General features: G+C 33.9%; 1 protein-coding gene across 7 annotated transcripts in view; it reads right to left on the minus strand.

Annotated features, from left to right (window-relative positions):
- Positions 1 to 579: 579 nt before the first annotated feature.
- Positions 580 to 25,124, minus strand: part of KCNC2 (potassium voltage-gated channel subfamily C member 2) — a 140,606-nt gene continuing 116,061 nt past the window's right edge. Inside the window, exons 4-5 of one of the 7 annotated variants that reach the window (XM_072401379.1) lie at positions 18,788 to 18,881; positions 580 to 2,657 (exon numbers count right to left, since the gene is read on the minus strand). In XM_072401379.1, coding sequence (XP_072257480.1) covers positions 18,820 to 18,881 — 62 coding nt within the window. In that variant the 3' untranslated portion in view covers positions 580 to 2,657; positions 18,788 to 18,819. Of the gene's footprint in view, positions 2,658 to 15,812; positions 19,692 to 25,124 lie in introns of those variants that run through there. The other 6 variants (XM_072401378.1, XR_011919464.1, XM_072401376.1 and 3 more) reach the window with 6 other exon arrangements.

The following is a 25,124-nucleotide window of genomic DNA, read 5'->3' on the forward strand; positions in this document are numbered from 1 at the left end:
GTTTGAGACTAAAGCAGTGTCACAGATGTGGATATGGATGTGATGAATGCTAGGTAATGCTTACAAAATTGTTTGTGCCCAAGGTATATTTATCTGGTAATATCCATTACCATTAAGAGGTTGCTGACATTATTTGGGTGTGGATATTTAATTTTTTATGTTTGCCATTTCCTATTACAGATATAGCTAGGGCTGTCTGGGCTATAGACATTTAAAGTGGATCTAAACTCAAAAAGTGAATATTTGAAAAGTTTTAGGCAACAAACGGAAATAGTAATTGTGCCCTTTACAGTATACTGATAAATGTAGCTTTTGTCCAGAATTCTTCCTTAAAATTGATCTGGAGTATCCAGATAAATGGATATTACAGTGTTATACCTAGGTATATAAATATGCTATTTAACTTGAGTACAGAGAATCTTCAATTCCTAATGTGAGTACAACATGTGTTACTAAATATTTACATCATTTTAGAAGTTGAAGTCACTACTTTTATAAGACTATGATATATTAAAATTAGACTTAGAATAGATTTCATGTGTTTAATGACCATATCAAATTAATCATGAAAAATTGTGATATTTTTTTTAAATATTTTAATTTATCTATTAATGTCTTGGTACATTTAGCAATACACAAAATTACACCAATGTAGCTAACAAATCTGTAATATATTATCTCATATACTTTTGTTAAGAATTTAAACTATAAAAAGTGAATGTATTACAGAATAAGTTAACACACTATGAATAATTAAATTTTAGCAAATTAAACTTGTTTATTAATGAACAAGTGTGTCATCAACAAGAAGTTGTCAAATTAGACAAATAGAACCACATAACCATTATAATTTTTAAAAGTTTGGCAGCCAGCATTTTAATTATTAATCTCTAGTCTTTGTAATGTGAGAACAACTAATATTCTCCCAGGTACTCAATACCCCTTGACTGATGTGATTCTTCGATCCCCTACCTTGTAATGCAGCTTGACAGCAGAGGTCACACAGTAACAGGGTAGGGAAAGCTCCCACTGGATCGTGGGGGAGTATATGCAAATCAGTGTTGTTCTTGCATGTACTTAACACAAAAAAATAAGATAAATCAAGTGAACATTTTAGTCACAACCCTTTGCTAATGTAAGTTATTTTTATGCTGCAGTTGAATATAAAAATAAAATGTCAAAACAAAGGTAACATACATATTTAAATATCTATTAAAACATAACTAATGATGTCTGGGATGTGTACATTAGGTAGGATTTATCTATCAGTTAAATGAATTACTTTACTTAAAAAACTTTGTGCTATTGATTTTGAAATGTTATCAGCTCTTTGACCCAGACAGAATGAAGTCTATGACTCGCTCATTTTTCTCCTGTCTATTCTTGTCTTTGGATGACATTGTTAGCTCCTCTATCATTTGCTCAGCAGTCATGTTACCTATTGATCTACGTTTTCTGCACCACAAATGTTTTAGTATCGTGAATACTGTAATTTCTTTGTATCTCAGTTTTAGGAAAATGACTGTATGAAAGTAAAGGTACATGGGTGACCAATTGGAAATCTAGCTTTACTACGTTTGTCTTATTGCCAGTTTATAAGTGTACGTGGTAGTAGGACACCTCACACATTCACAAAAACATTTTAATTTTAATTATATGGTATAAAGATCTATTCTGTCACACAGAATTTTAAGTTGCTTTTTGCATATTTAATTTTATTAGGGTGCAAAATCTTAGAGACAATCGTAGACTGACAGACTGGCTTAATGATGATGCTGAATGTTCACTTCTTCTATTCCCCAGTTCTGGTGTCCTACAGTCAGATTTTAGTTTCAGTTTTTAGTTTGAGATACCATCCTACTACCAATTGCTCTAGTGCCCTCACTATCATAATCACACTCAACATTTTATTATTCCAATGTTTCTGACATTTTGGTATATCTGTTAGAGACTTCTTTCTGGCCAGTAATCCCATGCGGTGCTCCACATCAGTATAACACCCAGTTTTTTCTGTCCAAGGGAAGAGGATTTCAGGAGCTGATTAGTCCAAAGCTTCATCCTGCCCTGCCATTGACTGATAGGACTTCATAACCTTTCTGTTCAAAGTCCCCGGTGACCCCAACTCTGCTTTATCTTTATCTTTGGATACCTTGTCTGGTGGACTGATTACCTGTGTATGACCTTTGGCTCAATATCCTGGACTTGTCTCTGCTGGAATTCTTTGTACTGCATTATCCCCTGGTTCTTTGTAAGTCCTTCCCCAGATGCCATCCCTTGCACACAGAAGTCCTGGGGGCAACCATGTGCCAGGACCACGCATCTAGACTCCTGAGACTGAGCAGGGACTTGATATAAACAAAGAGTGCAGCATTAAATTGAGACACTGGTGTCTGGCGAGCACTGGTTCTGGACCAGGGTTTTACAGTGTCCTTTTCTTGTGTTTAGGAAGATGTCTTCAGTGAACGTCACTCACGGCAGGGGTTATCAAGAGCCTCTTCATGCACAAAATCACCTTGCAGAAAAATGATTCATTATAGGTCCATGAACTCCGGACAATATTATTTGTTCTAGAATTGTTAGCAGTTATTCCAGTATCTTGTATGGTGCAATGCCTTTACAGCCTATAATTTCATTTTCAGCTTTACTCTCATGGAAATCTACAAAGCAAAAATAAAAATTATTTTATCACAATGACTTTTCAACCACATTCACCAAAGCCATCAAGGCAGCACTAAATTGCTATGTTCTAGACCAGCCTTTCTCAAACTTTTTAACATGAGGGAACCCCTTGGAATTAATTTCAGGTCTTCAAGGAACTCCTTCTTTATTTATTATATCCACAGCTCATGGTATATTACATTTCTGGTCGGTGGAAAGAATGTGATACTTACAGATAGCCAAAAATATCATTGGTGTCATTAAAACTAACCTGAGAGGTGCAAACTGCTCATTGCTCAAGGGACCATTAGCATCCTCAGGAGCAGTGATTGCCAACTGGTGGTCCTCAGCTCTGGCCGGTGCGCCCGGAGCAGAGTCAGAAGAAGGACCCTGTCGGGGGGGGGGTTCACCGGCCAGAGCTGCGGACCATGTCCCCGTACAGATCCCACACTCAGGGACCTCAGGCTCAGAACTGCGATAGGAGAGTGGGCGGGTTCTGGCATCATGACGGGAAGTTTCCTCCCCTTTGAGGGACCCCTGGCTCTCCGGACCTGGTAAATTTAGTGGTCCGACAGTCCGTAAAGGTTGGCGACCACTGCCTTTGGGAAACCCTGGATGAGAAACACTGCTCTGGAGCTAAGCATCATGACATAAATGTGCATCAGGAAATATCCAGCAACAGCTGGGTGGAAATGCAATATACTGTGATGGATAGTATGCCCTAAATTTAGTACTACCCAATACAAGACTTGTTTTAGGACAAAAACTGTGAAGTTGATTTACCAAAATAAAGTAGGCTGTTCACCTACCAAGGAGAGTTATCACCTTGCAAGGGGTAATTCACTTATATAAGAAAAAAAGATAAAGCTTTGCTGACTTCAGCTATCTTATAATGTGTCATAAAAACACTTTTTTTGCATGATTGGGTATTTGCAAACTATCAGTACACTCCCTTGCAATGTGATAATTTGCTTTGATAAGTAAACAGCCTACATTCTTTTTGTAAATCACCCCCTTCCATGTTTATTTCTACATTTTATTTCAACCAGTCAATGACAAAGAGCAGATTCCTTGTTTTAATTCAAAAAAGTTTTATCCTTTTCTGTAATAAGGATTAACATGAAACCAAACTGTGGTTTATAACAGATTGATTGAAAACTGATCTACACACAGTCTTTAATATAAGCATGTTTTTTCTCTTCCTCTTCAAGGATAAAAATACTTTTGCAGTCAGTAGTAAATTAGGCATTGGTTCTATGCCAATGCGCCAAAGTATACAGAGGAAAATATGGTGACATTGTCAATGATTGGGTTGTTAATGGTAAAAATACCACATGGTAAAAAAATACCAATTTAACAAACCTATCGGGTGTCAATGGAGCTGCGATATACAGAAATACTGCATAGCAGGGTAAAGTGTGTTAATTTGTCAAACCTTTGTATTATTGTGGAGCATGTAAACCCTTTGTAGTACCCTTGTCTTTGACTAGCGACAAGCTGGCATCACTATTGCATCATGCTGTGATTATTTGCTACTGAGCATCCTGCAGAGCTAGTGATGACACTGCTTTGACCTTTTAGAAGAAGACGGGATTCTCTGCATCTAGATGATATCCATAGCTGCAGGTACATACATTCTGCAGAATGAGCAGCATGTTTATTACAATCATTCATGAAGATCTGTACAAAATATGTATGATTATGATTGCTAATAATATTATTTTTATAAAATTATGAACTGTGTGTAATAACTATAATTATGTGAACAAGCAAAAATTTAATAGGAAGCAGAATTACTGCAATGAGGTTAAGATTATGAATTAATGTAGCATGCCAGTTAGGGATCTCTAGCTAGTGTTTCCATGGTAACAGACTACAAAACTGTATAGATTCTTCCCTCATTTGAAGAATACTTCTGTAACTCAAAGTTTACATATTTTTTTTTTTTTCATCAAAAGCACATAATTTGCTTAAAACAATAAGCAACAATTTAAAGTTTTCAATATTTTATTGTTATAACAAACCATTTGTTTTAGGGCTGTTTAAAGACTGTTAATAGGAAACAGAATTAGTTAAAAAGGATGCAACATGATATTTCTAAAAAATAAATTATGTATATTGAGAATCAATCAGGACATTCTTCTCTGGTTCTGTATCTTGAAATACTGGGTAATCACATAATTGGCCATATGAATTATGGTGTGATGTACATATAATTAGCTAAGGAAGAGGCATGCAACCTCTCACAAACCATAGTACAGATCCTGTGTGACATGGTAACAGTGGTCACATCAGTTGAATCTCAAGAAATGTAAGCTCCGGGCTTTAATTTCTTCTGACAGTATGTGACAGCAAATGTGTGCTTTCCTGCATTGCTACAATAATTATCATTATCTGGAGGAACAGACGAAGGTTTATAAGACAGTATACAAACTCGGGCATTACAAGCAAAGGAGACCATCAGGTTAATAACATATTAAAATATAAAATGTTTTATATATATGATTATAAATATTGAATGCACTGTAAATGCTATATTCATGGATGCTTTGCCCAAAATTTACACATTGTATTTACCTAGTAAAATGTGTGAATTCTCAATGAGAGGTGTGAAAGTCTTGTGTGAAAACATTTATAAATAGACCCCCTTAGTATATCAATAATTTGTGTTCAAGTGTTCTATTATACACTATGTACACATTTTACTAGGATATATTCACAGGATGTCATTGATTTATGTGAAAGTTATTCTGTATAGTATTTTCAATCAGTTCTAGAAGGTTTTGAGGATAACAAACATACAGAATATTCTTGCATTTCAGCTATATACAGACAACATCCCCCTACTTCCCATGACGTTTATGGGATCTAATGACGTCTAAGCTACTTGCTAGCAGGCAGTGTCACACATGTATTTTAGGACATATATCTATATGTTTGCAGAGGCAAGGTTTTAAGGGTATTTACACACACACATACACACTAATACGTTTATTCAATTAAAGCTGATCACTTCCATAGGTATAGATCTCACATCACCTAATTAAATATGTAAGTAGAAGATCAACGTCACTTACTTTAAAATCTGAGATAAGGCTTCTTTGTATTTGGTGTAATCTCCACTAATGCATTAGATCCAATGTTTGGACTAATAATTTATTCACAATACCATTACTTTGTACTACAGTGGTGTATATTGGTGCCCTGCCTCAAGACACTGTGTACCATATATTCAAACAAGACAACATGCCAGTGAATTACTGTAAGAATATTCAGATAGCTTATTACCTTTTTCTCTGATTTATAGTAATAAGTGTTGGCATTAGTTTCTGTATTTTTTAAAAAAACAGTAAAACGAATACTCCCTACTGTGAAATAAAAAGTTAATTGAGGAAATCCATAAACATATAAAGCACACTATTAAAGTTAAAGGGAATTTAATAGATTTAGGAGGTACTTTGTGGTGCATGGTCTGGTTGATATAATGTTTCATTTTTATGTTGAACACTTAAAATGGTTTTATTTGGAAAGCTCTACTATTAAAACTAGTTCTGTATTTGTGAAGAACAATCTCTATAAATGTATCTCTATAGAAAAAAAGAATGTTTTAATTCTGCAAAGAAATATGCAGATCTGAAAGTATAATATGCAGATTTCAAATTGTATTTGAACTGAACAATGACATTTCTCTTGCAATAGGTTCACACAGTTGGTTCCTGGGCAGGCAGTGGAAAATGGTTTGGATAGCCTTGGTTCATTCTCTGTGGGCAGGATGATGCTTGTAACATTCATCTGGTAGTTGAAGTTACCTGTGGTGAGAAGTGGTAACTACTCTGCAACCTCATTGCCTATCTACACCATCCACAACAGTGCTTGTGCATAAAGGCTGATGTAAACTCTTGTACTTTTGTACCCTCTCTTGCTTAACAGCTCTAAACAATCAGTAGACAACACCTGACAAAACTCTTTGGGAATTTTATCTCCCAAAAAAAACTTATATTGGGAGATTCCAATTCCACCTTCATGTTTGTGACAAGTAGTAAAGAAAAATTTCCCTAATTTTACACACCTTCAGTAGTATATCAAAAATGAAAAATATTTGGCTTTACATACATCTAATGATTAACAATCAGAACAAATAATAATTACTGATAAATAGATAATGAAGTTACGGAAACTGCAAATCCTACATTTTCAAGTAAAGCAAATGTTTAACACAGCATACCAGTTTACCTGCCAAACTTATTTGAAAATTATTTTACATTAAATAATTAGTCTTAAATAAAAAAAAAAATAGAATAATATATATAAAAAAAACTCCAGCACATCTGTGTAGACAACATTATTTTGGCAGTTTTAGAAATCCACAGCTTCTAAATGAATTGGAAAGTTTTCAATACCAATGTATGAATTATTCCTATGTATTAATTATTAGTCATATGTTTCATATTTATTAATTGTGTTGCAAAAATGCATGTGATATTTGTTTAAAATGTACTAATTGTGAGCATATGATATGTTCTATGTAGAAATGGAAATGTTTTTTCACAATTTTACTATGCATAATGTATACATAATAATAATACTTTCTATAATTTTTAGTTGACTTTATTTACATATAGGTTTAGTTTATTTTCAATGTTTATCCACTCACATATTAACATGTATAGCATGACTTTCTGCTTGTAGCCTTTTGTGTAGACTCTCTATTTTCAGACCATTATCTATTTTAATTTTCAACTCCAAAAAACATTTTTGGTTTTGAATAGAGTGAATATAGGTTTGAATCAGTTATCATTGCTCTCTGTGAATCACTGGGAAGATTAGCCCTTTAACGAAAGCATTAAAAAGACAGATGGGGCAAGGAAGGAAGTATTGGACAGAGGAGAAATTTAAAGTATCAGTGCATCTTTGGTCCATGTACCCCCTCCCCCAGTCCTATACTCACCTATTCCAAATTCAGAGAAAAATAAGATTGCACAGCCCCTCCACTATAAGGAAAAAAATTCAATAAATCCACAATTTGTGTAGATTTCAAATGGTTGCACATATGTCCAGGACTCGCTAGTCCAGCAAATTTAGCCCAAGAGCTGATCACTTGATGCTAGAAAAATTATCCAAGAACCTAAACATTTATCACAGGATTTAAAGGTAATCCTTGCAAAAGTTGGTGTGAAATTGCATTTATCTATAATCACATATACAATTGCACAAATGTTATCTTCATGGAAGGTGGGCCAGGAAAAAGCCTTTGTTCTGCAGAAAACTCATTCGAGCAAGGATACAATTTGCTTTTAAAGATTTAGGTAAAAAACAGGCCTTGTGGTTCAATGCTTTGTGTAATAATAATATAAAGAAACATATTTTGTGCCACAGTAATAATAAACACGTTTGCCCAAATTTACAGCACTTCAAGCAAAAAAGCCCTGTGCTAACTGTGATGCATGGTGGTCGAAATTGTATGGTTTGGTATAGTTTTGCAGCTTCATGCGCTTAGCACCTTATGATTAGGGAAAGTGAAGCTATCTATCCCACAATTGAAATTGAACTGGAATAGGATCTTTAACATATTAATGAACTGTTCCACACTTGCACATCCACTAAGAAATAGTTCAAAAAATATGGAAGGTTATTGACAAAATTCTGATTTGAATCAAACTTACATACTAAAAAGAGATTTAAAACAGGTAGTTTGTAAAAAGAAAGCAATAAAAATTAAGTTTAGTTTGGTTTAAAATTTTTAAAATGTTGATGTCAGAAACTGGTGGGCCAGTTTGCAAAACAAAAAGAAGTATTTTCTGCCAAATTAGGTAATACCAGTTTTTGAAACCAAAGGGTGTGCTTCCATTTTATATATTCAATCCTAAATCTAGTAATATTTTTGTTGAAAATAATATTGAAAAGGCAAATTATACTTGTTTTTCTATTTAAGTATATTACCTTCATTTGTGGATATTGTTTTTATAAGAGAATCCAATGTTTGCGTGTGTTGAAAAAAGTCAAACCTTTTCCTGGGGTATACATACTTTTTCAAACGATGACCTTGCAGCCCTTAGGTATTCTTTTTAAGAAATTTCAGCAAACAAGTAAATGTCAATATTACAATTTGTTAATATAACATTTATGACTAAACTAATCAAATAGTCTGCCTTGGGGCTCAAATAGTTTGAAGGCTTTGAAAAAATATGTATGAAAATTAAGGATCAATTACCATATAAACATTATTATTATTATTCAGTATGCTTGGAAAAATGAATTGTTTTTATTGTATAAATTTTATTAAAAAGTGCATACATGTATAAATATTTTTTTATAAATGTATGTAAAAGTACAAATGGGCAACCTTCGAAAAATTAGAAAATAGAGATTTCCAAACCTTGTCAATCTTGGTACCTTGGGAATTTGTTATGTAGAGCATCAGTGCGAAATCTTGATTTCATTTTAATGTAATATTATATTGCACACTAAATACATTAAAGACATTTATCAAAGACACATTTGAAATGTCAGTTTACAGTTATATAACATGAATATTTGTAGTATGCATGCTGCAGTGTTTTTCTCTAAAACATTTTTGACCATATACTAATAAGAATGTTAATCCACTATGCAATTTTGCAAATGCCCAGCATTTAAAGCTAATGTCCCTAATTTTTACTAACTGTAATTCTGTGCAACTCTATGTTATATGATCTAGCCACCCCCTTCCAACAGTACAGTCAGATGCACAGGGAGTTGGAACCAGTTTGAAAATATTAGTAAACAATTATGAGCAATTCCTAGGAGTTTGGAAGCCATACTTTAACAAAAACCATTGCTTGAAATCTGAAATATCATTGAGACAAGCTACCTACAGTTCATTTCTTTCCTACCTTAAAAATATTGAATTTGCTATGTGGAAATGCACCAGTCCCCCAAATATTTTACAATGTCTTGGCCAAGTAAACAATATCATGCAAATTAAAGAGGCCATTGCCTCTTAGGATCAGAGTGGGAGAGATTCAGGAATACTTGGTTTTATTGCATTAAGTGTAGCTGCAGAATACCTGACCTTGAGACTCCAAGCCCTCTCTTCTCAATTACCTTGATTTTTCCTTTTTCATAGAAGGTATCTTACCCAACCAACTTCCCTCTGTTTGTCTTCCCTTCCTGTCCCTCCCCCTTGCCTTCCTTCCCTATTTCCCCTTACCTATTCTCTCTTCCTCTTTCTATACATGCCCTTTTTTCCACCTTGCCAGTTTGGAAATGTATGTACATATGAAATATGTTTACATGTTTTTGTTTCATTGTTGCTTTATTTGACTATGTAATTTACAGCAGTTACTGTCCTTATGAGAAATGTCCTCCATACCATATATTCTGGTTCTTGATTATGATGAATAAATAATTTTTTAATGACTATGGTTTAAATATAGATTTAAGGGAAAAAGGTGGTTAAACAAAATAAACAATGGCTGTTTTATGGCTTTGCAAACAATGCATAACTGGTACTTAAAAAATACTATGGTTGTAAAATGTATTTCAGCTCTTCGGAGATTGAACCTGGCGTTACTTGTATTGATTTGTGTAAAAGAAGACAAAATATCCAAATATTTCAACTCCATATCTCAACTCTACATGTGCAGTAGATAAGATGCTGCAAACTTTCGCTCACTGCAGAAACCAACTATATTTTGCAAAGGAGATCAAGAGAAAGTTCATAAAATATCTGTCCTGGAGAAAGTTAAGTAATTTCTCCCCAAGAAAGAAATGGATGGAAAAGTGTGTCAGTTTAAATTTGTCTGTCCACCTTCTTGAGGCAAATGAAACCTCTGCCTTCAGCTATCATATTAGAGGCCATGTCAAGTCTTTTATGAATTGACTTTATATTCATGTTCAAAGTTTTTTGAATTCCAAGAATATCCTTAATAAAATTAAAATGATAACCTGTGATCATTTGTAAAAAATGTCTGCACTATATATTAAACATAATGAGGCTCAGAATACTTTTAAACTGAATAGACAAATATGTTCTTTTAACATTTGTGCTTTATAAAGAAGCCTCATATGTACCGGGAGAAAACAGCTGTTTTGTTAGGGTTCTATGCCTTACAGTACATATAAAGTCATAGGAAACTCGGGCTTTATATGTATTACTGTAGATGTATATGATGTAGGTAAAATGGTTGGATAGGGCTCTAAAAATATATCCCACATTTTTTTACTCACTTCAAACTGATTTGCATTCCCATTTAAGGCTATAGGAACCCTGTGGAAACAAGTTACATGCAGGTCAGAAGATGGTCTGCTGGAGATCAAATACATCTGTCATTGAATTTGGCATGACCTCAGAACTGTCTCAATGTGATGGTGAGAAATGACTCGACACAAGCCCAAGGTCCATTGACACAAGCCCTTTAGCACTATGCACACCTTGCAATGATAAAAACAAATGTGAGGAAATATCAAGAATGACAACAGCAGGAGACCAACACATGAGACACATTTGTAAAACAGCAGAATGGTTGCTGTGCAGCCTAACTTCTGTAAAAAAAATTGCACAACATGGGGACCCTGAATCAAGTTAATGACTGTTTATTGAAAAAAGGCATAGTTCACTTTGCTCAATGGGGCAAACAGAGCTCAGTGACTGGGAGAAAGCAGGTCAAATTTGGAAATACACAAAGTAAAAATCTATACCTGAATCATAGCCAACAATAGCAGGTAGAAATCTATGAATAATACTGGGAAATTTAAAATGCTACCTTTGTAAAAATAATATTGTTTAGGTTAAAAATTGTATATGTTTATATTTATAAGTCATTTAATGTTGCAATACCCAATATCCAATGCAGGTGTATCTATCAATATAAAAGAAAATAAAAACACCTGGAAGATGCACCTACAGTTAATGTCACAATCACTGGTTTAAAAATATAATCCCAATAAATGAATCAAGGACTTCAAAAAGACTTTGCCTGGGACAAGGACCCAGTAAGCAGGAAAGAAAGTATCTATGCCTTTACAATACGATATTTATTTGGAAAAAGTACAAAAAGTGGATATTTAAACACTAAAGGAGGATAAGTCTAAACACAGCACTTAGTATTTACTTAGGTTTCTGACCTCTTACCTATATCCTGTAGCTTTTCTGGAACTTTCTGTGTTGTCCCTGCTGATGTAAATGATGTACAAGCTATAAGAAACTACAGGTTGAAGTTTAAACTGCCCTCAAATGTTTCATTGGCGCATGCCCATGCCATTTGGTGGTTTTAGTTCATTTTACTCACTTTGAACTTTCCTGCACACTGCACTGTGACACTGCAGACATTTAGTGCTCTATGAGTAAGTTCTTAGCTACATCATAATGCCTAATGAAATAAGTTTCTAGTGTTGGAGAACTCGGGTGTGTTCTCTGTATTGTGTGCCCTGTTTCAGCATTCAATATCTTGTTTTTGTACACCGTATTTGATCTCCTGATATCGCCTTTCCATGGGTCTGATTTATTAAAGCTTTCCAAGGCTGGAGAGGATAGACTTTCTTCAGTGAAGCTGGATAATCCAGCAAATCTGGAATAGATCTGGTGCAGGATTAAAAACATTTGTTAGCAAATAGCAAATAATTTTGAAGAAATTTATTTCAGGTTTGCTGGATCCGCCAGCTTCACTGATGAAAGTGTATCCTCTCCAGCCTTGGAGAGCTTTAATAAAACAGGCCCCATGTCTCTAATGACTGACTTGTTATGACCTTGCATGTTTGTGATTTCCTACTAAAAATGGCTACCGCCAGTTCTGAGCTACGGCCTGTCTACGAATCTACATCTGCCACAGTATTGCAGTCCATATTCCCTGTCAGCCATCTCCAGTATGGAAAGTTCTGCATTTCAGGGTAAAAGTAAAATTTTATTGAAAATTCACAATGTATGTTTACAAGCAGTCTCGAATCCATATGAAATCTATGAACACACATGCCATGCTGCATTTCAATGTACAGGCTTACTCACACAGGTCTCCAGGAGTGATGTTTTGGGAAAACTAGACATCCCTTTATTCTCCCATCTGCAACTTAAGCACACACTATCTGCATCAGACACAGAGGGGTTCACCTCCAAGCCTGGTAAGAGATACTTGGCAACAATATTACTGTTGAGCTGAACTTATATTTAAATGTTATCTATATTTATTTACAAAACTTGTAAACTATTACATCATTTTTAGTAGGTCTTGAAAGCTTTTTTTAACCTAATGATGAAGAGACCAAAACTTGCATCTTCCAAGCTAATTTCTAAAATGTCATCTGACACTGACAATAACTGTACAAATTACTGTAGAAATTAAACTCTTCTAAAAGCATTCATTATCTTTCAAAATCATTTGTGTGATATTGTGTCCAGACTGTTTCTACAGTTTGCTTAATATTCTCTTTAATCTACAAAAAAGGTTTGGTGCATACTTAGCTATGATGACAAAAATTGACTTACATTATAGCTTCTTAATTCAGAATATAATGTATTTAAAATGAAAGATTTGCATTACCGATTCTCATGCATGCACTTATTCACTAATTAGCTGAATAACATTTAATTTAAAATAATTATCTTTAATGGTAATTGGGCTTGCTTTAGTAATTCAGTAGCAGTCAACCAAAATATAGAAAGCAATAATTCTTACAATTTATTAAGAAGTCTGTATTTTGTACACATAAACCTTACAAACTCTAGTTTCAAGTAAACCTGGTATGAAATAATCCTGACAATGCATAATCAAGAGGCAACCATTACTGACGTCCTCTCACGTTAGATGCCGGCTATAATGTAGACATAAAATACCATTCATAAGTGAAAAACTGTCAAGACAGTTGTCAATCTTCCCAGGAGTGGACGTCCCAGGAAATTCACCACAAGGTCAGACCATGCACTGCTTAGAGAAATTGCAAAAGCCCCAGAGCTATCTCTGACCCTAGAGGCCTCAGTTAGCATGGTAAATTGTAAAGTTTATGACAGTACAATTAAAAAAGACTGAATAAGTATGGATTGTTTGGAAGGGTTGCCAGGAGAAAGTATCTTCTCTCTAAAAAATAAATGCTAGTACAAATTAAATTTAGTAGGCTGCATTTGAATAATCTGGGAGAATTCTGAAACAATGGACAGATAAGACCAAAGTAAAAAGTTTTGGTTCCACAGCCCTGTGTAGAAGAAAAACAAACAGTGTATCAACACAAACATCTCATCTCAAACGTCTAGTTTAGTGGTGGAGGAGTGATGATTTGGGCTTGTTTTGCAGGCACAGGACCAGGGCAGTCATTGAGTTGACCATGAATTCTTCTTTATGTCAAAGTATTCTACAGTCCAATGCTAGGCCATCTTTGCCACAGCCAAAGCTTTTGCGAAACTGGGTCATACAACAGGACAATGTTTTCAAACACATCAGCAAAGCTGCAACATAATGTCTGAAAAAGAAAATCAAGGTGCAATGGTCCAGACCTCAACCCCAAGTAACTGCTGTAATGGGACCTTAAGAGAGCTGAGCATGAAGAAATTCCTGCAAACCTCTATGAACTAAAGCAATGTTGTAAAGAAGTGTGGGCATAGTGTAGATAGTTTTTCACACGTTGATTCTCGATTTTAGCTTAATTTTTATTAAACAATGACACAGTGTAATCTGTTCTGTGTTATTTTACACCTAAAGATAGATTTAAATAATCTTAGAATCTGTCAAAGATGACATGATTTTTCATTATGTCCATGTAAAATTTTCCAATTTAAATACAGTATACTTTCTATTTTACAAGAAGGAATATAATTTATGGATATATATTGTGTACAGAAAAACTGCAAACATGTAGGTGTACTGGCTTTTCTTTAGTAGTAATTTAAACCTGGAAGTATGCCCAAACAAGAGAATAGTTTCTTGAAAACTTGCATTATGAAATGTTTTTAGATAACCATTAACATCCTGATTTTTTCTACCTCTCATCTTTGAGACAATGGGCCTGATCTATTAATGCACTCCGATGCTTTCTTCAGTGAATCAGGGTGATCCAGCAAACCTGGAATGGATCTGCTCCACGATTTAAAACATTTGCTAGCAAAAAGAAGAAATTGAAGAAATCCATTCCAGGTTTGCTGGACTGGTAGTCCTGTATAGGTGCAATCATAAACATTTCTGTTAAGCTACCGAGTTAAAAACAAGTAAAAGAATTAAAGCAACTTTAATTAGTAAAGTATTTTTTTTTTTTGCAAATTGAAAATCCACAAAGCAAGAGTTCACTTAGGAGTCTAAACTTTGGCTTAGGGGCAGAAATGAAAGGGGTTTGAAGGGTTTTCCCTGCTGACAGGTATCCCTGAAGGTGTTAGTTGTTGAGTCCAAAAGTGTCTGGATGTTGAATATACCTATTACCAATTCCATGTTCTACACTGACTCTCTGGTTGCAGATCCCCTTTTTAATAGTGACCAGTTTTCACTTCCTCATGTCAGAAAACAGTGTGCAGCACAGTAGTGACATCACTAAATATAACAACAAATCTGATGTCTTTTAGAGACAACAGTGTCTTGGATCTCACAATACAGATATAAAGCTATGAGATTGAAGGCACCAAGTGCCTAGGTACACATTCTAGGCCGTTCTTACATGAATTTGCACTTCTGTTTTTCAAAGTGAATTCAAGGTGCATTTTCAAGTTACACTATTATTATTTCTAAGTGTTCTCCATTACATAGCAAATCTTTCGTTTTTGAGTTTACTTCATCTTGTAATAAAATACAACTACACCTTTACTTCAACTTTAGCTGAATTAGTACCTGGTGCATAGTTTAGGTTATGGGGTAATAATAGATTTCACTAAATTTGAAGTAAAAGTTTTAAGGCCCTCCGCCTCCTCTAATATTTCTACTTGGTTGAGCAAAAAAGCCTTCGACTTGAATGGGGCTGTATATCAAATAGCTGGAAACACAAAAAACGCTGTGGTTTAGGAGCTAAAGAGCTTGGGTGGGAGTAGGGGATAATACAATTTAACATAGTGGGGTAAAGGAACAGATTTGCGAAAGTCAAAGCAGAGGTACAGCCTTTTTGACCCAAAAATAAGAGTGTAAGCAAAGAGTGTTTAAAAGGGACAAAGAGCACATTGGTATATTTAAGAGTTACAAGATTTAAAGAACAACCAGGTATTAATTAAATAAAGGAAAATATTTTATTGTATCAACTCAAATATACATTATCAGAGACAGAGTAACAGGTAACATTTCACATTCTGATAGCACAATACAGATAAAAAGATATATCTCTCCTTGGCAAAAAAATAAAAATCAATATTCTTCTACAACAAATATTTATGCTGCTGGAATCTGTAGTGATGTCAAAGCAATGGATTTATTCACACACTGTCAATTTATTTGTTACCACCATGATTTATTTGGTCAAAATAATACTTAAGACTATCTTATAGAATGGCAAAAATGCCAGCATCCAGACAGGTACATTTTAATGGTAAAATATTTCTGGCATGTTTAACATGAGATATCCTAGGGTAAAGGCAGATATTATAATACACATATCTGGTGGTTTATGACTTACTGCCCAGTATTACTAAGTATTGGTGTTCTAGAGCAACACAGTAGAAGACACAGTAATACACTGGCAGCTTTGTACCCATCTGGTCTACAAGATATCCCTGGAATACCAGAACTTAGTAAAATTGAGCCTACTATACATCTTCTGCAATACACATAGTAATAATAAATGAAGATATATCTGTTTGTACAGATCATGTTAAGTTAACACACACCTTTTATGTGCATTTCTATACAATATACAGCACAGACTAGAGTACTGCAGGGATTGTGAGGTAACCCAAAATATATGGGGTTTATATACACACATCAATTGATGAAAACCATACAATCGAACATGTACTTAGATTGAGGAAAACAGCTGATACTCCATGCTCACATTTATTTACAATTTAAATGCCAATGAAGACCTTTCTGGTCTTTGGCAACTAAAACAACTCAGTCTGTGATTGTTGCACTTTGCAGATTGAGCTGGACATCAGATCTCATTCACTACCTCGAAGCATGAGAAGCTTACATCTAGGGCCCATTCATCAGCAGGAGTTTACTTCCAGTGTAGTCCTTGTTATGGCTAAATTCCACTGTCCCCTTTTCAGCAGTCACAAATCCATGATAAATTCCGTACAACACTGTAGTCAATAACAGCAGCACCAAATATTATATTAATCCCATTATTATTGTATTATGTCTTTAAAGATAAAATCTGGCATGCAACTCGTGCTGTGGGATTTGGTATATTTACTTGTTATACTCTTCAATATCAATAATAATCATAACTGATCAACTGATAAGAGAAAACAAGTCAGGGATAATTCAACAGTCTCAAGGTCACTTTAATAATTTTAAACCTTTCTTATTTTCTGTTCCATATCACCAGCCCAAAACATCATATCTCTTGTTGCAATGCACATAATTATCTAAACACTGACATTGGGTTTCACAAGACTGGCCAGAAAAGTTATAGGATGCATTCCAATAATGCTTGGCAATGAAATACCATAAGGAGATCTTGATTGCCTGTGACATCTTCTCCCTCTAGTGTTACGTATTTCTTCAAAGTGAAATCAGAGCACCAGACCAATGCAGAGTTACAACTGCAACATAAACCAGGAGTAATTGTTTAACTGGTCTCTGGTAAGATGCTATGATTCCCTCATGGATTACCCTGCATTAAAATATTAAAATAAATGCAAGGAACCACACTTCGTAAATCATATTAAAATGGTAGTTCACATGGATAGTCCAGTAGTCATTCTTTTTTTTTTGTTTTCCTTGTATCACAAGTAATGAGGTTTATTTACCCTTATGGTTGACACTGCAATCCATTTAAGCCATATGGCTACCACCAAGAATAATTTAAATGTTACAGTACTGTAATTCTAATACTACATAATTAAATAAACTGGCCTTAAGAAGTAAAACAAAAAATAAAATAAACTGACCATTGGCTATGCATGAGATATCTTCATAGTGCCCTGAAAGCCTCATCATCCGTGGTGCACCGTATTACAAATATTCACTTTATCCTCTGAAGTGGCATTTGGCCAGTGTCCTCCCACCTGAATGTTAGGGATGCTACTGAATGTGAAAATGATCTAACTGTTAAACAGAAAGGTATGTAAAGCCAAATTATGGATTTCAAATATTAAGGGAAAAAAAATCAAATAACATCATGCCCCAGATTATGGGTATTAGGGGTGCTCTGAAGGGAACTTTAGATATGTTTGGTTACCTTAGTACCAACACTTAGTTAAATTACCTGCTTTACCTAGCTAGACTTCTTGAGTAAATAACAATATGTCTAAATAACTACAGGACAATCCACGTGGATACATCACATAAAAAGGGAATTAAACCTAATAAAAAAATCACAGTTAAATGGCCATTAGAATAGTCTACCACTTTTGACATGTCATCATAAAGTAATGATTGTTGTTCAGTGAAACCAAAGTTACTGGTTAAAAAAAAAGCTGTTGAAACTTTATAACATTTGGTCATATATGAACTGGCTGGTGATGCTGGTATGTACACTATAACAATAGAATTTATATATTCTATGTACGGTTTAACAAAACATTAACTATAAAGAACTATTCTTGTATGTGACCACTTCTATAACTCTTGTGAATCCCAGGCTAAAAATAATGGCTTTAATTCCGATTAGTTCATTTTTAAAGACATCAACCATACTTAAAGCACATAAAACACAGCAAAACGCAAAAGAAAAGAATGCAGCCTTGAACTATTTGTGTACAGGCACGGTTTGAGTGTTTGAAGAGAGGTGGATGAAACAAATTAACAATTGGTTAGACAAACCAACATGAACATATATGACAAACAACTCTAAAAAATCAAAATAGGTAAAACGTTGACTTGAAAATATGCAAAAATTTTTATTCAGATGTTTAAGGCTGGTCAAAAAAAAACTTGAAATATCCAAATTCCTTTTTAGGTAATTGACACATTTAGTACAAAATTTTAGCTTTCTGCATTTTTAAGATTTTGCCTGTGAAAATGTTGAAGAACCCTGGTGTTAAAAGAAGACCTGCTAGCTTAAAATTGCAAGCCTGGATGGCATTTACCTTTTTCACATGTATTGTGCCTTCCCAAGCCATTAAGAAAGAGATCTGGCCTCTGCTTGCGTGTAACCAGTAATGACAACCTCTTTGCAGTTATCTGTGTGCAAACAACCAGAGACATTTCGGGAATCTATTACAAGATTTTAGCACAGTAAAAAAACAAGTCAAAGTCATCTAAAAAAAAAATATATCAACTAACGTAAGAAAGTAAAAGCAAATTCCTACTGGCAGGACAACTAATTAGCGAATGATACGATGCCAAGCTTATGTTCAGAGCCGTTTGGTAGCCCCAGTATCTGCAACATTGCGCTGATATGATGTGTAGACGAAATGGTCCATGCAAATGGTCTGATCTGTTACACTGCGAGCCCTAAAGACAGGATCCCAAACATCTTCAGAATGGATCAGAAACTCACAAGAAATGAACGTTCAATGAAGTGTTGGCTATCATTTGGAAGCACATTGGTATAGCTGTATTTCCCTGAAAATATATATAATTATTAAATATACTGGCCGATCGATCCAAACTCTATTCTTTTTATTGCCAGAGAGAAACTGGTCGGTCAGTAGAAATGCACAAACTCCATAGGATAAATAACTTTAAATGCATCATAGCAAATGGTCTGCTGACAAAATGGTATTTCCTAGAATTTTCAGATGACATAATGCTGTCTGGGAAGATCATAGACTTAATGCTACATTTAATTATTTCCATTATGTGGTAAATAGTGCTTGAGAGAATTCTATTTGTCAGATTGATGTAGTCTGCTTTACAAGATAGATGGAATGGGAGATCGAGAACGTCTTAGAGGACAAGGTGAACTGTAGGGTGATGTTACTGGAGACAGTCTCAGGGCATTGCCAGTCAAGCCAGCTATGTTGTTTAAACTTCGGGATTTCTCATATCCTTTTACGAAATATTGCACAGACATCAGTTGAATTCAGCCAGAAAGAGACAGAGACAAACAGTAAAATGAAATGCAATCAATTATGAGTCCATCAAAAAGGTTTATGCAGACAGTAATGAAGAGCTGAGACAATTTTATTGGTTATTATGACCCTATATGTACTATTTATTCTATTTGTTCAATTGGACCTCAATAATTAGGATAAACATAATTTAGGTTGTAGGGTCTTCGTACGGCATACATTTATCAACAACACTAAAATTGTGTCAGCTTAAAATATGGCATGTTAAACTGTATGATAAACAGGCTTAATTAAAAACACAAAGCATTATGGGAAATGATAACTCCCCCTTTAGATGAATTATACCTCAAAGATGGTAATCCAAGTAAAAAGAAATGTAAATTTTCCAGTCATAGCTTATTATGTCTTTGAAGAATTGTTCAGTACAGCTAAAGCAAGTAACCAAGCATTGAAGGTTGTAAACATATTATTAAAATTACTGTTCCCAATAGCCAATATTTCCCAAATGTAATAATTTAAACAGTTTAGAAATCATTTGTAGTTTTAAATTGAATACATAATATTTAAAATATAAATGTATTCTGACTTTTTAAAAAAGTTTTTACTTTCAGTATGGGTAAACATAATAAGGTATATCTGTTATTTTAGTTAGACTCAGTGTTTACTAAAAAAAATTGCAAACATTACATGAAGCTGCGTTTTTACATGTCAATGTTAAATAATAGCCTTTTTTAAAAAGGTGTCCAATTATATATATATATATATATATATATATATAATATTTTTGTATGGCTATAGTGTAGTTCAAGAATTTTAATTCAGTTGTGCGTATAAAGCCAGAGGTAAGAGGTAAAGGGGTAAGAGGTAAAACAAAATATAAAAAATACAGTTATTTGAACAAATATTATTTAATATAATACAGTTTAAGTCAACCTTTGAAAAGAAAAAATAACTTCAATTAAAAAAAGAGATTTTTATTAATTGTGCCAGTACTCAACCACTCTTTGTAAAATAAATTATTTAAACCTCATAAATTTAGCAAGTTTTGTAAATAGAAATAAAAAATACTTAAGACGCAAGGTATTGGGATAGATAGAAGACTTAATTCAGTCCACTTTAATGCTATACAAGCAGCTGAACTTGGTAAAAGTGCACAGACATTTGTATTTGCAGTGTGTTACTTTCACTGGCGCTCTAAGGTGCATTTCTTAAACAACAAAAAAGCACTTCATGTATAGCAGATAAATATACTTCATATACTGAAGATCTGCTAACCCACAAAATAACTCTATTACAGGGGACAGGGTACCACAGGCTCAAATTCTAGTTTTATATCAGCCTTGTGCTTTTAAGAACAATTTACTACTGTCAAGCATTCCTTGTGTACCTTCTTACCTATTGCATCCAGTTTATATGTATACTATTTTATAACATTATATTTTATGTAAATTGTATTAGGTATATTTTCTGGAGGTTTTTCTGTCCATGTTTAGTTGTCTGAGTCATGCAGCCACCCATAATATCCTAACTATATTTTCCGGCTTTGTTACTGAAATTATTTTAATTCAGTAACAATTCATTTTGTGCAGTTCTTAAAGCCTTGCAGTCATGTCTATGCAGGTATAAAAAATGTGAGAAATTAAATAAAAAAGTGTTCTAAAAATTGGTTGCTTTCTGTCCTGTGATGCTTAATACACTCACTGTTCAATGGCAGCTCAATGCAGACATTGATAGTCTCCATGGAAATCAGAACTGACCTAGTTGCATTTCATTGCCCATACAGTAATTCTCTTTTACATTCAGGTAGCAGTTTTACAATCTGAATATGTAACTGTAGAATTATTGTGTTTAAAAAAAAATACAGGCAGGCAGGTAAAAAGTTGTCATTACATGATCTAAGCATTGACGTCTACTATGAATAAACAAAATCAAAAATTGGGGGTCTACCTGATTTTATTTACTCTTAAGGTGGAATGATCAAAAGAATTACCCCTTATAGGGGTGTGACATGCAGGCTCTGGTGCAGCGTTCTGTTGTTTTTTTTCATTCTTTGTTGCAACTTGGAGAAACAGTGGTACATGCTTGTGCAATGCGGGATGGCAAGGCCACTTGCAGTTTCCTTTGGGAAGGCAAGTGATAATGAAGAAGCACTGGTGGGAAACAGGGACAAAGGATTGTCACCCTATAAGGTATATTAAAGGTATAATTTAAATGAAACTGTAGATTTAGAAAAAGATTTCAATGTCTTTTGAAGTGACACATTTGGCTCTCCAAGAATGGAGAGATACACTTTCTTCAGTGAAACTGGGTGATCCAGCAAACCTGGAATGGATCTGGTCCAGGATTAAAAACATTTGCTAGCAATAAGCAAATGACTTTGATGAAATCCATTTCAGGTTTGTTGTATCACCCAGCCTCACTGATGAAAGTGTATCCTCTCCAGCCTTGGAGAGCTTTAATAAATCAGGCCCATTAAATCTTATGTGAAATTTTAGTAAATGGGTATTACATGTATGCAATTTGCTCAATACCAATCTGGTGAATGCCTGTGGAAGCCAGTACTGTGGACATTGTTGTTTTGGCTGAGTTGCTAACCTAGACATGTCAAACTATAAGGATACTTGAATTCATCTTACTTTTTTGGCTAATTTGTGCTAAATCTTAAAGAGGGCACATCTTGAGTACTTTTGAGGTTGTTAGAGCTGCTCAAAAGCTTTTCTAAGCTTAATGTTGTGAAAATAAATAGGTACGGCAACAATGACTAAATGTACTAAGCTTTATGATGCACATGTCTCTAATTTCCTTTTCCCAAGGAACTAATGCACTTACTAAATATGGCAGTGGGGGTTCATGTCACAAAACAGCAAGATAATGTATTCATAGTTTTAAGTATCCACATATGTGTAATTTTATTAATTACTGTATTTTTATTGTGTCAATGTCAAACAAAAATCTAGCTATATCTTTGACTTTCGAGGAGGCTTTGGATATCATATAAAGTTACAAATAAAAACTACCTTGTTAGAAGTATCATATATCAATATGATATATTACAACTATGTATTTAAACATAGCATACAATTGTAAAGAAAATGATTCAATGGCATAGAATTTTCATCTTCCTACATGGGTAATTCACCCTAACAAAGAGAAATATAAGGGTAAACTATAAGAACAAATATCAATATAGGAAAAAGTGTAATACCCATTCTAATAAACAAATGTGCAAAATTTGGAGAACAGGTAACACCATAACTTCCACTACCCAACATCTACCATCATGCAACAAAGGGGGGTTGATTTACTAAATGAAAGTAGGCTGTTACTACTAACTACAAAGTAAAATATCAGCTTGTATTTTCACTTAGCATGGTGAATTAGGTTAAGTGTTGTTGACTTTGGTTTTGCATGTAATTGGTTATACTTTACAAAGTGCATTTTTACTACTTTATCAAGTAACAACTCCCTTGCAAGGTGATAATTTACTATGCTAAATGAGCCTGAACTCTTTCAGTAAGTCAGCCATAATGGAAAAAAATAATGTGGGAATTCAGAAATAAAAAAACAAAATTTAAAAGCTAAAGATGTTTCTATTTTCTTAGGTGAAGAAATTACAATTTATTCTATTTTCCTTCATAGTTCTAGCTGATATTCACATTTTTCAAATAAAGTATTCAAACTATGTTTAAAAGGTGATATTTTTAACACAAATCTAAAAAAACTTATAAAAACCAGCACTGATTATCTTATATTAATGTATATAATAATGTATTAACTATTAAACAACCTATATATATATATAATGATTTTATATTATTCTTACATTCTTAAGATGAGAATATTCATTTCAATGTAATAACATTAAAAAGACTAGGTGCTTTAGCATATAATCTTTTGGCTTTATTGGAAATCCAAGAGCAGTCATGAACTTGTTATACAGTGTTTTTTTAGGACAGTTAGACAAAATAAAAATGAAAACATGAGACATAAATGACTACATGATTAGACTGAGCCACACACAATGCTAAGCAACTTTTTAGCAAACACAATACAGAGATGGAAGAAATAAAAAGAGGAGCTAAGCAGTACATTGAACACCATACAGTCATTCAGTTGTATGTGATTATCCCAAAAACAAGTTTATCAAGCTGAGGACTTTTAAACTGGAGCTAAGGACTAGCAGTTGGAAGAATGTTGGTGTCCTTTAGATTGTATGTCTGCATTACCTGTACCTGGGTGTTATACTGTATATAGCATAATGTATAAAACTTTGTATGTGTCCTGTTTTTCTCACAATGCCTTTACAATATTTTGTGTTATATATAATCATTTAATTATTACCTGCACTTAATATTTAAAGGTCAAAAGAAAATTGGTTTCGTGCATGGAATGTTTTCAGCATAAATGGTTTAGTATTCTGATTATCTGTAAAGGGTCATTGCTATAAAAGTAATAGTTGTATATATGCTATGTACAGTATAACACCCAATATAACACCAGAAATAGCTATAAAAGTAACAAAAAAGGGAGGAGTCATACTTTCCTCATATTTTTTTTTATATTGTCCATACACCATCCTGTAGAGTTGTTCCTTGGCAATAGAGGGAGGAGATGATGTTACTAATGTCTGAGGGAAGTGTATATATATTTCTTTGCATATCAGCCACTTGTTATTTACTTAAAATACTGTTATTTAAAATTACAGTCAAAAAAGATAAAGAGCGAAAAGAGGGTTTTTTTGGCAAACATGTGTTACCAAAACCACAAAATCCACAATAGTGGTATAGCTTAACCAGATAGAACAAAAGGTTCTTTTTTATTTTGCCCTTCCAACTCATTTTGGTTATTGGATCAACACACATTTGTTCTTTGTTTTTCAGGTCATACTCCTTAATCTTAAAATGTTTAATATTAATGAACACCCAGCTTTCCAACACTGACAACATTTGACAAATCCCTCTGTCACTTACTCACAACTCTTGTACATTTCTATTTACTGTTATAAAACTTTTCTTTTTATTTGTTTTTATTTGTTCTGATAAATGGCCTTTTAATACTCTACCATCTATGATATATATACTATATTTAACTTAAGTCATACTAATATTACATACTAGCATATCTGGCTATTTTCCCATCTCACTATCACCCTATTCGTGCAACCCATCATCCTCATATTATGACTATTTTTCTTGAATCTCTCTCCCCTACTTATATTCAGCCTTATCTCACACTCCCCTGAGGAAGACCAAGCAGGCAAAACGTGTAGGGATCTGGGATCAAAAGTGGAGGAAATATTACCTCTACATGAGGTTACAGACTCTTAAGATGAGTTAGGAGAACTTTGTTTAGATTTAGGTCTCAATTAACCCCATGTATCTTCAAGGGGCTGAGACTATCTAAAACCTTT

This window comes from Pyxicephalus adspersus, chromosome 2 (assembly GCF_032062135.1).
Source record: "Pyxicephalus adspersus chromosome 2, UCB_Pads_2.0, whole genome shotgun sequence".
Taxonomy (NCBI): domain Eukaryota; kingdom Metazoa; phylum Chordata; class Amphibia; order Anura; family Pyxicephalidae; genus Pyxicephalus; species Pyxicephalus adspersus.